The sequence below is a fragment of the Oncorhynchus mykiss genome, chromosome 17 (genome assembly GCF_057628025.1).
Source record: "Oncorhynchus mykiss isolate SJ-2025 chromosome 17, ASM5762802v1, whole genome shotgun sequence".
Taxonomy (NCBI): Eukaryota; Metazoa; Chordata; class Actinopteri; order Salmoniformes; family Salmonidae; genus Oncorhynchus; species Oncorhynchus mykiss.
Window position 1 is genome coordinate 77,444,694 of NC_143038.1, and position 15,371 is coordinate 77,460,064.

The 15,371-nt window shown below is 41.5% G+C and overlaps 1 protein-coding gene across 8 annotated transcripts in view; it reads left to right on the top strand.

Moving 5' to 3' along the window:
- The window catches only part of stab1 (stabilin 1), a 157,343-nt gene that overhangs the window by 108,970 nt on the left and 33,002 nt on the right, over positions 1 to 15,371 (top strand). For 4 of the 8 annotated variants that reach the window (XR_016488114.1, XM_090206515.1, XM_090206516.1 and 1 more), the window contains exons 53-59: positions 1,859 to 2,005; positions 4,857 to 4,913; positions 5,119 to 5,204; positions 7,118 to 7,236; positions 10,686 to 10,940; positions 13,735 to 13,842; positions 14,889 to 15,082. Coding sequence is in view for 3 of the 8 variants with exons in the window: in XM_090206515.1 (XP_090062641.1) it covers positions 1,859 to 2,005; positions 4,857 to 4,913; positions 5,119 to 5,204; positions 7,118 to 7,236; positions 10,686 to 10,940; positions 13,735 to 13,842; positions 14,889 to 15,082 (966 nt within the window). In the remaining 5 variants the exon portion in view is untranslated. Of the gene's footprint in view, positions 1 to 1,858; positions 2,006 to 4,856; positions 4,914 to 5,118; positions 5,283 to 5,361; positions 5,445 to 7,117; positions 7,237 to 10,685; positions 10,941 to 13,734; positions 13,843 to 14,888; positions 15,083 to 15,371 lie in introns of those variants that run through there. The other 4 variants (XR_016488115.1, XR_016488116.1, XR_016488117.1 and 1 more) reach the window with 2 other exon arrangements.

Sequence of the window (15,371 nt, forward strand, 5' to 3'; positions counted from 1 at the left end):
TCAAATGACACCCCGCTCCCGATATAGGGCACTGCTTTTGACCAGAGCCCATCGGTGTACTATAAAGGGAATAGGGTCTAAAGTAGTGCACTATATAGGGAATAGGGTCTAAAGTAGTGCACTATATAGGGTCTAAAGTAGTGCACTATATAGGGTCTAAAGTAGTGCACTATATAGGGAATAGGGTCTAAAGTAGTGCACTATATAGGGAATATCAAATCAAAGTTTATTTGCCACGTGCGCCGAATACAACAGTGAAATGCTTACTTACAGGCTCTATCCAACAGTGCAATTTTTAAGTAAAAAATTGGTATGAGTTAAACAATAGATAAGTGAAGAAATAAAAAAACAGTAAAATAATAGTGAAAATAACAGTAGCGAGGCTCCGTACAGGTGATACCGGTACAGAGTCAATGTGCGGGGGCAACAGTTAGCCGGGCTAATTGAGGTAATATGTACATGAATGTATTGTTAAAGTGACAATGCATAGATGATAAACAGAGAGTAGCAGCACCGTAAAAGAGGGGTTGGCGGGGGGATTTGCGGTAGTGCCTTGCGGTCGGAGGCCGAGCATTTTCCGTATGAGGCAGTGATGCAACCAGCTGCTCTCGATGTTGCAGCTGTATAATTTTGAGGATCTGAGGACCCATGCCAAATCTTTTCAGTCTCCTGAGGGGGAACAGACTTTGTCGTGCCTTCTTCACGACTTTCTTGGTGTGTTTGGACCATTCTAGTTTGTTGGTGATGTGGACAACAAGGAACTTAAAGCCCTTAGCCTGCTGCACTACAGCCCCGTCAATGAGAATGGGGGTTTGCTCGGTCCTCCTTTTCCTGTAGTCCACAATCATCTCCTTCGATGAACATAGAAGTGATTTAGCTCGTCTCGTAGGCTCGTGTCACTGAGCAGCTCGCGGCTGTGTTTCCCTTTGTGATCTGTAATAGTTTGCAGGCCCTGCCACATCCAACGAGAGTCAGAGCCAGTGTAGTACGATTCAGTCTTAGTCCTGTATTGATGCTTTGCCTGTTTGTCAACGAACAACCGGGTTAGAGTGCCTCACCTTGAAAGCGTCAGCTCTACCCTTTTGGTTCAGTGCTAATGTTGCCTGTAATCCATGGCTTCTGGTTGGGGTATGTACGTACAGTCACTGTGGAGATGACGTCCTCAATGCACTTATTGATAAAGCCAGTGACTGATATGGTGTTCTCCTCAATGCCATCGGAAGAACCCTGGAACATATTCCAGTCTAAAGTAGTACACTATATGCATAGGCAATAGTTTTTACAGTAGTGCACTATATAGAGAATAGGGTCTAAAGTAGTGCACTATATAGAGAATAGGGTCTAAAGTAGTGCACTATATAGGGTCTAAAGTAGTGCACTATAAAGGGAATAGGGTCTAAAGTAGTGCACTATAAAGGGAATAGGGTCTAAAGTAGTGCACTATAAAGGGAATAGGGTATAAAGTAGTGCACTATAAAGGGAATAGGGTATAAAGTAGTGCACTATAAAGGGAATAGGGGGCCATTTGGGAAATACGCCTTATTTTATCCCCAAAGCACAATTATAGCTGAGAATGAAAGAAAGACAGTGAAGATACATGGTACACCATCTGCTCAGAACTACTGGGCCTACTGGGCCTTCTGGGCCTACTGGGCCTTCTATATTCCTCTCTCCCCAATCTCCCAATTTCATCTAGCCTCAGCCTGGTTCTAGATCTGTTTGTGCTTTCTTGCCACGGGTGTAACTGACTTTAGGAGTTTGGAAGAAAGCACAAACAGATCTGGGACCAGGTTAGTTCTCATCTTGTCCTGTGATTATCTTATTACCTTTCTCATGTTTGTTTGTTTGTGTCTGTCAGGGGGACATCATGGTGAATGACAACATGGCGAGGCTCCTGGATCGTTTCATGATGTTTAACGGGGGCGTTGCGTATGGCATCGACCAGCTACTGGAACCTCCCGGTCTGGGTGCACACTGTGATGGACTGGAGGACAGGACTATATACGTAAGAGACTTTCATATCACCTTCATAATACTATTAGTTATTTCTAATATATCTGGAGAGTATATGTGGAAGGTTCTGGTATTTCAGCAGGAGACGTTTCTCCCACACACGACGGACTGGACGGAGAAATGAGATGACAAAATGATCCTCGTGTGGACATTTAAAGTATATGCATCTTGGATATATGAGTGTCTGTGAAACTGGAGACACAAAGACACAAAACATCAAGGCAACAACATTATAGAAAACAAAAGGCAAAATCCTTGTTTAGCCCCTTTAGGATCCGCAGTGTCTAAGGTGTACTGCCAGAATGCCTCTCTTTCTATTAGTTTACGTATGATGTCACCTCTTGGTGAAATGTTGAAGTGTTTTATAGTTACGAAGTGCAGCGAGGAAGGTGAGACGTGTTTTTATTAAGAATGGCAGCCTTATGTTCCACATTGTTCGTTTGGTTTGACCAATAAGCAGCCTCACAGATGTATCTTGGCTTGACCCAAGACGGCTTAGCAGATTTTTTTTCATATATATTTTAATCTCACTTTCCATCTACGAACTAAATATACTTTCCTGCAACCCGCCTCACACAATGTGGTACGGATCTGCAAGTTTTTATTCCTTATAACTGGTTCCTCCATCGGGAGCTAGCCAGCTAACTAGCTATTAGTCTTTGTTAGCCACGGCTAGCTGTCTTCACCTTTAGCTCGGACGCCAGCTTTAGCTCGCCAATACCTGCCAGTCTGCAAAGCGCGATATCAACCCATTGGACTGCTTTTCTCTACCACATCTCCAGATTCCTGCCGCAAGCTCTGGACCATTACACCGGATTACCGCAGCTAGCTAGCTGCAACCGAGTGGCTATTGCTGGCTAACGCCTCTGTCCCGAAGCAAGCACCATTTACCTTTGAGCTAGGCTCGAGCTAGGCCCAACTCGCGGCTAGCCGACGAAGAATAGCAGCTAATTCCTGGGCTTCAACACCTCTTTCGCCAATTTGCCTGGACCCTTTATTGTCGACATGGAGCCCTGCCGATCCATCACGACTGGTCTGCTGACGTAATCGTCCAATGTGGTTTCAGCAGGCGTTTCCGTTGCAATGTCGCCGAAGACCCATCTGCTAGACTCGGCCGTCTGAACTAGCTGTCTGAACGCCGAGTCTCCCGCTCGCCTAGCATAGTAGTCGACTACCTGACTCACCTATTGCTGCTCATTGGACCCTATGATCACTCGGCTACACAGCTGATGCCTGCTGGACTGTTCACTAACATGGTACCTCATTTTGTTTATCTGTCGGCCTCAGCCTCGAACTCTGGTCGTCCCGTATGTACCTAACTGACCCGCTCTGCCCATTCATCGCCATTTACCCATTGTTGTCTTAGCTCTCCTGATAAACATCTGTGATTGCTTTATGCCGCTCTCTAATGTCAATATGCCTCGTCTACTGCTGTTTCGGTTAGTTCTTATTTTTATATTTCACTGTAGGGCCCCCAGTCCCGCTCAACATGCCTTAGATAGCTCTTTTGTCCCACCCCCCCACACATGCAGTGACCTCACATGGCTTAACTGGTGCCTCCAGAGATTCAACCTCTCTCATCGTCACTCAATGCCTAGGTTTACCTCCGCTGTACTCACATCCTACCATACCCTTGTCTGTACATTATGCCCTGAATCTATTCTACCACGCACAGATCTACTCCTTTTTTTCTCTGTTCCCAACGCACTAGACAACCAGTTCTTATAAGCTTTAGCCGTACCCTTATCCTACTCCTCCTCTGTTCCTCTGGTGATGTAGAGGTTAACCCAGGCCCTGTAACCCCCAGTACTACACCTATTCCCCAGGTGCTCTCATTTGTTGACTTCTGTAACCGTAAAAGCCTTTTCATGCACGTTAACATTTGAAGCCTCCTCCCTAAGTTTGTCTTATTCACTGCTTCAGCACACTCCGTCAACCCTGATGTCCTAGCCATGTCTGAATCGTGGCTTAGGAAGGCCACCAAAAATTCTGAAATTTCCTTTCCCAACTATAATATTTTCCATCAAGATAGAACTGCCAAAGGGGCGGAGTTGCAATCTACTGCAGAGACAGCCTGCAGGGTTCTGTCATGCTATCCAGGTCTGTGCCCAAACAGTTAAAGATTCTACTTTTAAAAATCCACCTTTCCAGAAATAAGTCTCTCACTGTTACTGCTTGTTATACAGTAGATGCCCCTCAGACCCCAGCTGTGCCCTGGACACCATATGTGAGTTGATTGCCCCACATCTATTTTCAGAGTTCGTACTGTTAGGTGACCTAAACTGAGATATGCTTAACGCCGTCCTAAAATCTAAGCTAGATGCACTCAATCTCACACAAATTATCAAGGAGCCTACCAGGTACAGCCCTAAATCCGTAACCATGGGCACACTCATAGATTTCATTCTGACCAACTTGCCCTCTAAATACACATCTGCTGTCTTCAACCAGGATCTCAGCGATCACTGCCTCATTGCCTGCTTACGTTATAGGTCCGCGGTCAAACGACCACCCCTCATCACTGTCAATCGCTCCCTAAAACACTTTTGCAAGCAGGCCTTTCTAATCGACCTGGCCCGGGTATCCTGGAAGGATTTTGACCCCATTCCGTTAGTAGAAGATGCCTGGTTGTTCTTTAAAAGTGCTTTCCTCACCATCTTAAATAAGCAAAATAGATATATACACGGGGCACGACAAAGACGTCTGACTGCTACGCCATCTTGGAATGAAGAAAAAAAAGTTGTTCTTCATTACACACCATGGACCAACAAATATTCTTTACATCAACAACATGGGAATCATTACAAAACGTATTGCATGACGTACCCTATGTGTGTTGTTAGAGTCGATGTGGTAGCTGCTTGGGTCCCCGACCCTGTCCCCACGGAACTGAAGATACGGTGAGCTCACACACACACTCACACACACACACACACACACACACACACACACACACACACACACACACACACACACACACACACACACACACACACACACACACACACACACACACACACACACATACACACACACACACACACACACACACACACACACACACACACACACAAACCATAAGACACCATTTCCTGCCTTTCACAGGGCAAGACTGAGATCTGCAGCCTCATCAACCCCTACTCTATGCTCTACCCTCGACATCACAGTGTGATGTATAACCACGACTTCAGGTAGGGAGACTCCACAGTGATGCATAACCACGACTTCAGGTCGGGAGACTCCACAGTGATGCATAACCACGACTTCAGGTAGGGAGACTCCACAGTGATGCATAACTGTGACGTCAGGTAGGGAGACTCCACAGTGATGTTTTGACCACAACTTCAGGTAGGGAGACTCCACAGTGATGTTTTGACCACAACTTCAGGTAGGGAGACTCCACAGTGATGCATAACCACGACTTCAGGGAGGGAGACTCCACAGGGATGTTTGACCACGACGTCAGGTTGGGAGACTCCACAGTGACGTTTAACCATGACTTCAGGGAGGGAGACTCCACAGGGATGTTTGACCACAAAGTCAGGTAGGGAGACTCCACAGTGATGTTTGACCACGACTTCAGGGAGGGAGACTCCACAGGGATGTTTGACCACGACTTCAGGTAGGGAGACACCACAGTGATGTTTAACCACAACTTCAGGGAGGGAGACTCCACAGGGATGCATAACCATGACTTCAGGTAGGGAGACTCCACAGTTATGCATAACCACGACTTCAGGTAGGGAGACTCCACAGTGATGTTTGACCACGACTGCAGGTAGGGAGACTCCACAGTGATGTTTGACCACCATTTCAGGTAGGGAGACTCCACAGTGGTGTATGACCACGACTACAGGTAGGGAGACTCCACAGTGAAGTTTGAAAACCACTTCAGGTGGGGATACTCCACAGTAATCGATAACCATGACTTCAGGTAGGGAGAATGCACAGTGATGTTTGACCACCACCTCAGATAGGGAGACTCCACAGTGATGTTTGACCACCGCCTCAGATAGGGAGACTCCACAGTGATGTTTGACCACCGCCTCAGATAGGGAGACTCCGCAGTGATGTTTGACCACCGCCTCAGATAGGGAGACTCCGCAGTGATGTTTGACCACTGCCTCAGATAGGGAGACTCCGCAGTGATGTTTGACCACCGCCTCAGATAGGGAGACTCCGCAGTGATGTTTGACCACCGCCTCAGATAGGGAGACTCCACAGTGATGTTTGACCACCGCCTCAGATAGGGAGACTCCACAGTGATGTTTGACCACCGCCTCAGATAGGGAGACTCCACAGTGATGTTTGACCACCGCCTCAGATAGGGAGACTCCACAGTGATGTTTGACCACCGCCTCAGATAGGGAGACTCCACAGTGATGTTTGACCACCGCCTCAGATAGGGAGACTCCACAGTGATGTTTGACCACCGCCTCAGATAGGGAGACTCCACAGTGATGTTTGACCACCGCCTCAGATAGGGAGACTCCACAGTGATGTTTGACCACCGCCTCAGATAGGGAGACTCCACAGTGATGTTTGACCACCGCCTCAGATAGGGAGACTCCACAGTGATGTTTGACCACCGCCTCAGATAGGGAGACTCCACAGTGATGTTTGACCACCGCCTCAGATAGGGAGACTCCACAGTGATGTTTGACCACCGCCTCAGATAGGGAGACTCCACAGTGATGTTTGACCACCGCCTCAGATAGGGAGACTCCACAGTGATGTTTGACCACCGCCTCAGATAGGGAGACTCCACAGTGATGTTTGACCACCGCCTCAGATAGGGAGACTCCACAGTGATGTTTGACCACCGCCTCAGATAGGGAGACTCCACAGTGATGTTTGACCACCGCCTCAGATAGGGAGACTCCACAGTGATGTTTGACCACCGCCTCAGATAGGGAGACTCCACAGTGATGTTTGACCACCGCCTCAGATAGGGAGACTCCACAGTGATGTTTGACCACCGCCTCAGATAGGGAGACTCCACAGTGATGTTTGACCACCGCCTCAGATAGGGAGACTCCACAGTGATGCATAACCATGACTTCAGGTAGGGAGTATTATTTTTCTTCATCCTCTTCTTCTACAGCCACTACCCCTCTATGACGAGGCACCACATGGGCCAAAGGATGGGCTGTAAGAGGATGTGTAAGAGTCAAGCCTGGGTCATTAGCTGCTGTAAGAACCACTATGGAAGAGATTGCCAAGGTGAGCCTTCCCACTGCCTCAGATAGTGATATACATGACATGATGTACAGTGCCCTCAGATGGCGGACGTGATATACAGTGTCCTCAGATAGTAGACGTGATATACCGTGTCCTCAGATAGTAGACATGATATACAGTGTCCTCAGATAGTAGACATGATATACAGTGTCCTCAGATAGTAGACATGATACACAGTGTCCTCAGATAGTAGACATGATATACAGTGTCCTCAGATAGTAGACATGATATACAGTTTCCTCAGATAGCGGACGTGATATACAGTGTCCTCAGATAGTAGACATGATATACAGTATCCTCAGATAGTAGACATGATATACAGTGTCCTCAGATAGTAGATGTGATATACAGTGTCCTCAGGTGTCCTCCTACCTACCTAGACAACCAGGTGAGGAGAGTTCCTTACTGAGACCTAGACAACCAGGTGAGGGGAGTTCCTTACTGAGACCTAGACAACCAGGTGAGGGGAGTTCCTTACTGAGACCTAGACAACCAGGTGAGGGGAGTTCATTACTAATGAGTGACCTTAATGAATTATTAAGGGAGAAGCGAAAACCCGCATCAACTCTGCCCTACGTGGAATTAGTTTGTCATGTGCTGTATATTCATGCTAACAGTAAATACATTTTTCTTTAAAATATCATTTTTTAAAGAATGTTTGATCTTTTTGATTCCAGAGAAACAGGGCATTTGGTAAATATTCACACTTGACTTTTTCCACGTTTTGTGACATTACAGCCTTATTCTAAAATGAATTATCATTTTCCCCCCACATCAATCTACACACAATACCTCATAATGACAAAGCAAAAACAGGCTTTTGGAATTTTTTGCAAATGTATAAAACAAAAATTACTGAAATGTTACAGTTACGAAAGTATTCAGACCCTTTACTCAGTACTTTGTTGAAGCATCTTTGGCAGTCGATTACAGCCTCAAGTCTTCTTGGGTATAACGCTACCAGCTTGGCACACCTGTATTTGGGGAGATTCTCTCATTCTTCTCTGCAGATCCTCTCAAGCTCTGTCAGGTTGGAGGGGAAGTCACTGTACAGCTATTTTCAGGTCTCCATTTTCAGGTCTCTCCAGAGATGTTTGATCGGGTTCAAGTCCGCCTGGGCCACTCAAGGACATTGAGACTTATCTCGAAGTCACTCCTGCATTGTCTTGGCTGTGTGCTTAGGGTCGTTGTCCTGTTTGAAGGTGAACCTTCGCCCCAGTCTGAGGTCCTGAGTGCTCTGGAGCAGGTTTTCATCAAGGATCTCTCTGTACTTTGCTCTAATCATCTTTCCCTCGATCCAGACTAGTCTCCCAGTCTCTGCCGCTGAATAACATCCCCACAGCATGATGCTTCCACCACCATGCTTCACCGTAGGGATGGTGACAGGTTTCCTCCCGATCTGACGCTTGGCATTCAGGCCAAAGAGTTCAATCTTGGTTTCATCACACCAGAGAATCTTGTTTTTCATGGTCTGAGAGGCTTTAGGTGCCTTTTGGCAAACTCCAAGCGTGCTGTCATGTGCCTTTTACTGAGGAGTGGCTTCCATCTGGCCACTGCAGAGATGGTTGTCCTTCTGGAAGGTTCGCCCATCTCCACAGAGGAACTCTGGGGCTCTGTCAGTAACCATTAGGTTCTTGGTCACCTCCCTGACCAAGGCCCTTCTCCACCGATTGCTCAGTTTGGTCTGATGGCCAACTCTAGGAAGAGTCTTGGTGGTTCCAAACTTCTTCCATTTAAGAATGATGGAGGCCACTATGTTCTTGGGGAACTTCAATGCTGCACAAATGTTTTGTTTCTTGGCACGATCCTGTCTCATAGTTGGACAGACAATTCCTTCGACCTCATGGCTTGTTTTTTTTGCTCTGACATGAACTGTCAACTGTGGGACCTTATATAGACAGATGTGTGCCTTTCCAAATCATGTCCAATCAATTAAAGTTACCACAGGTGCACTCAAATTAAGTTGTCGAGAGAGCTCAAGGATGATCAATGGAAACAGGATCTACCTGAGCTCATTTCGAGTCTCATAGCAAAGGTGCTGAATACTTATGTAAATAAGGCATTTCCGGTTTTTATTTGTAATACATTTGCAAAAATGTCTAAAACACTGTTTTCATTTGCCATTATAGGGTATTGTGTGTAGACTGATGAGGGAAAAAAAATATTTAATCCCTTTTAGAATAAGGCTAAACAAAATGTGAAAAAAAATGTCAAGGGGTATGAATGCACTGTACATGTCTGTTGGTTTACAGTGGTGTACAACCTTGTTGTCATAGTAATGATAACAATACTCAGAGCTTTACTTTGAAAAGGGCGAACTTCAAAGTGATGTGTTCCAATGTGTTTCAGTGTAAACTCACTTCATCCACTACCAATGTGTTTCAGTGTAAACTCACTTCATCCACTACCAATGTGTTTCAGTGTAAACTCACTTCATCCAATACCAATGTGTTTCAGCGTAAACTCACTTCATCCACTACCAATGTGTTTCAGCGTAAACTCACTTCATCCACTACCAATGTGTTTCAGTGTAAACTCACTTCATCCACTACCAACGTGTTTCAGTGTAAACTCACTTCATCCACTACCAATGTGTTTCAGTGTAAACTCACTTCACCCACTACCAATGTGTTTCAGTGTAAACTCACTTCATCCACTACCAATGTGTTTCAGTGTAAACTCACTTCATCCACTACCAATGTGTTTCAGTGTAAACTCACTTCATCCACTACCAATGTGTTTCAGTGTAAACTCACTTCATCCACTACCAATGTGTTTCAGTGTAAACTCACTTCATCCACTACCAATGTGTTTCAGCGTAAACTCACTTCATCCACTACCAATGTGTTTCAGCGTAAACTCACTTCATCCACTACCAATGTGTTTCAGTGTAAACTCACTTCATCCACTACCAATGTGTTTCATTGTAAACTCACTTCATCCACTACCAATGTGTTTCAGTGTAAACTCACTTCACCCACTACCAATGTGTTTCAGTGTAAACTCACTTCATCCACTACCAATGTGTTTCAGTGTAAACTCACTTCATCCACTACCAATGTGTTTCAGTGTAAACTCACTTCACCCACTACCAATGTGTTTCAGTGTAAACTCACTTCACCCACTACCAATGTGTTTCAGTGTAAACTCACTTCATCCACTACCAATGTGTTTCAGTGTAAACTCACTTCATCCACTACCAATGTGTTTCAGTGTAAACTCACCTCATCCACTACCAATGTGTTTCAGTTTAAACTCACTTCATCCACTACCAATGTGTTTCAGTGTAAACTCACTTCATCCACTACCAATGTGTTTCAGTGTAAACTCACTTCATCCACTACCAATGTGTTTCAGTGTAAACTCACCCTTTTCTACTACCAATGTGTTTCAGTGTAAACTCACCCTTTTCCAATACTAATGTGTTTCAGTATGTTCTGGTGGGTTGGAGTCTCCCTGTGGAGATCACGGGGACTGTGATGATGGCCGTCTGGGGTCTGGACGCTGCCGGTGCCACGATGGCTTCAAAGGAATAGCCTGTGAGCTGTGTGAACTTAAACACTATGGAACCAATTGTACGGCGTGTAACTGCACAAATCAGGGCCAGTGTGAGGAGGGGATGGAGGGAGATGGGAGCTGCTCCTGTACTGAGGGCTGGACTGGAGACCGCTGCCACCTTAAAATAGGTGAACATTGATTCAGCTATTATGAAACTACACTATTACATTCAAAAAACATTCCTTATCCACGATACTTCAATGGGTGACTATCCAGACCTGTACTGGGTGTAAGGAATGTTTTGGGGATGTTCAAGTCCCTCCGTCAAGTACCTGATTCCCGTTTTCTTCAAGCTGGGCTGAAGCATCTTTGGGGATATATTTTTTAACTGTTACATGGTAATGTGTTGTGCCATTTACACAATGCCACAAACAGACAATAAATTCATAATATTATCTTAAATACTACCTTCATGCTTTGTGTGCGTGTAGCAGTATATCGTTGGTAGGTAGCCCAGCGGCTAAGGAGTTGGACCTGTAGCTGAACGATCCCCTGTTCAAATCCCAGGCCAGGTGCTGAAAAAAAAGGGGGGGGGGATTGATCTGGTAACTGGAGGGCTATTAAGTTCATATTCTAACAACTATCCCCTACCGTTGGGCGCTTGAGCAAGGTCCTTAACCCTTCACCATGTTCTCCATCCAGGGGCATTGCAGCTTCACCCTGTGCTGCTGTCAACTCTGTGATGTGTCTGTGTGATGTGTCATGTGGTGGGGGGTTAAGAGAGAAGAAGACATTTCTTTGTATCTATAAAAAAATATTATAACTATAATATTAATAACAATAATATTATATATGATAATAATAACAATCATTACAATAATAACTACAAAAATAATAACTATAAACATGCAGAAAAAACACTATAATAATAATAATATCCATAATAATGTCATCACAACAAATATAATACCAACAATAACTATAATAATACACAGAATAATAATAACAATAAATAATAACAATAATAATTACTATAACACATATAATAACTACGAAGGGCTATATGTACGAAGGGCGCTATGTACGAAGGGCTATGTAAATACATTTGATTTGATTTTAACTATGATAGTACATAATAATACGTATATTATAATAATAATATTACCTAGACTAATATATATATATATATATAATAACTATAACAGTAATAATAACTATTATAATACATATTATAACTATAATAGTAATAATAGCTATAATACATATAACGACTATAATAATACATAATTAATAACTATAATAGTAATAATAACTATAATAATACATAATAACTATAACAGTAATATAGACTATAATAATACACAATATAACTATACTGATACATATAATAACTATACTACATAATAACTATAATAGTAATAATAACTATAATACATGTAATAACTATAATAATAGATATTATAACTATACTAATAGATACATATTATAACTATACTAACAGATATAATAACTATAATAGTAATATTAACTATAATAGTACATATTATAACTATACTAATACACATAATAACTATAGTAATACATAATAACTATAATAGTAATAATAACTATAATAATACATATTATTACTATAATACATAATAACTATAATAGTAATAACAACCATAATAATACATATTATTACTATAATACATAATAACTATAGTAATACATAATAACTATAATAGTAATAATAACTATAATAATACATATCATTACTATAATACATAATAACTATAATAGTAATAACAACTATAATAGTTATAACAGTTATAACTATAACAATAATACATATAATAATAATAATAATAATAACTATAATGCATAATAATTGCTAATAATAACAATAATCATAACTTTATAACTATATATATTTTTCCCCAAATATACAAAATAATGATAACTAATAATAACTATAAAAATAATAACTATAATAATAGAAACGATAAACTAATAATAACAAAGAATATAATAACAATAACAAACTATAACAATAACAACTATAATAACTATAACAAACTATAATAATAACAACTATAATAACAATAACAAACTATAATAACAACAACTATAATAATAATAACAAACTATAATAATAACAACTATAATAACAATAACAAACTATAATAATAACAACTATAATAATAATAACAAACTATAATAATAACAACTATAATAACAATAACAAACTATAATAATAATAACAAACTATAATAATAACAACTATAATAACAATAACAAACTATAATAATAATAACAAACTATAATAATAACAACTATAATAACAATAACAAACTATAATAATAATAACAAACTATAATAACAACAACTATAATAACAATAACAAACTATAACAATAACAACTATAATAATAATAACAAACTATAATAATAACAACTATAATAACAATAACAAACTATAACAATAACAACTATAATAACTATAACAAACTATAATAATAACAACTATAATAACAATAACAAACTATAATAACAACAACTATAATAACAATAACAAACTATAACAATAACAACTATAATAATAATAACAAACTATAATAATAACAACTATAATAACAATAACAAACTATAATAATAACAACTATAATAACAATAACAAACTATAATAATAACAACTATAATAACAATAACAAACTATAATAATAATAATAACTATAATAACAATAACAACTATAATAATAATAACAAACTATAATAATAATAACTATAATAACAATAACAAACTATAATAATAGTAACTATAATAACAATAACAAACTATAATAATAATAATAACTATAATAACAATAACAAACTATAATAATAATAATAACTATAATAACAATAACAAACTATAATAATAATAAAGTAGCTATGGACATAAAGTTGTATTGTATGTGTGGGCCCGTGTGTGATAACTTTGTCTACTGTTGTGTCCGATCAGAGAAGAAGCTGGTGTGTTCTCCAGAGTGCCATAGCAACGCCGTGTGTCAGGCCGACAACATCTGTCTCTGTCAGTCACAGTATGTGGGGGACGGCTTGAACTGCACCGGTGGGTTGGAATAATTATTTAACTCATTTATTACCCACAATCCAGTTAGCTAATAGATTAACCCAAAGTATTCATTCTAAATCCACACTCTTGGGGTGGTGCGTCATGAGTAGGGGCCCAGAGTTTTTCCAGACCATGTGACCTGACCAGGGAAAAATCTTTGGCCCTAAACATTTAGCGAGTCTTGGGATGCGTCCCAAATGGTACCCTATTTCCGATATTGTGCACTTATTTTGAGTAGTGCACAATATAGGGAACAGGGTGATATTTTAGATAAAGACCCAATGTAGTTTGTTAGTCACTATGGAAACTGTGTGCACTAATTAGGTAATAGGGTGCCATTTGAGACTAAACCTTGCTATTCTGTTTCCAAATCTCCTCCGGCTCCTGATCTGTTATATTATTAATGATCTGTGTCTCCTCCAGCTCCTGGTCTGTTATATTATTAATGATCTCTGTCTCCTCCAGCTCCTGGTCTGTTATATTATTAATGATCTCTGTCTCCTCCAGCTCCTGGTCTGTTATATTATTATCTGTGTCTCCTCCAGCTCCTGGTCTGTTATATTATTATCTGTGTCTCCTCCAGCTCCTGGTCTGTTATATTATTATCTGTGTCTCCTCAAGCTCCTGGTCTGTTATATTATTCTCTGTGTCTCCTCCAGCTCCTGGTCTGTTATATTATTCTCTGTGTCTCCTCCAGCTCCTGGTCTGTTATATTATTATCTGTGTCTCCTCCAGCTCCTGGTCTGTTATATTATTATCTGTGTCTCCTCCAGCTCCTGGTCTGTTATATTATTATCTGTGTCTCCTCCAGCTCCTGGTCTGTTATATTATTATCTGTGTCTCCTCCATCTCCTGGTCTGTTATATTATTATCTGTGTCTCCTCCAGCTCCTGGTCTGTTGTATTATTCTCTGTGTCTCCTCCAGCTCCTGGTCTGTTATATTATTCTCTTTGTCTCCTCCAGCTCCTGGTCTGTTATGTTATTAATGATCTCTGTCTCCTCCAGCTCCTGGTCTGTTATATTATTCTCTCTGTCTCCTCCAGCTCCTGATCTGTGTGCGGAGTACAACGGGGGCTGCCACCAGCATGCAGCCTGTCTCCAGACAGACCTGCAGGTCAACTGTACATGTCTGTCTGGCTACGAGGGTGACGGCTCTGTCTGCTCACCTATCAACAGGTGTGTCACAGAGACCAACGGAGGATGCAGTGACTTCGCTACTTGCCTGTTCACAGGGCCTGTGAGTGGTGGCTTCACATTCGTGTTTTTCTGGCGCTTTCTTAATCGTCTTTCCTTCCTGTTGAATGCAGAACGAGGGAGCGCTCGGTTTGTTGTTTTGTAAAGTTATGAAAGTCTCTGAAAAAGTTTGGTTAGTAGCTAACTACCTTTTGAGTTTGGATCCTGCGACGGGGTTGGCATCAGTTGCTGGGACTGCTACTATCGGTCCAGTGATCCTGACGGCCAAGGCCAGGTCTGTGGGGCTGTTTGGTGTAGAAGCTAGCCTAGCTGCTAGCTAGTTGCCTATCAAG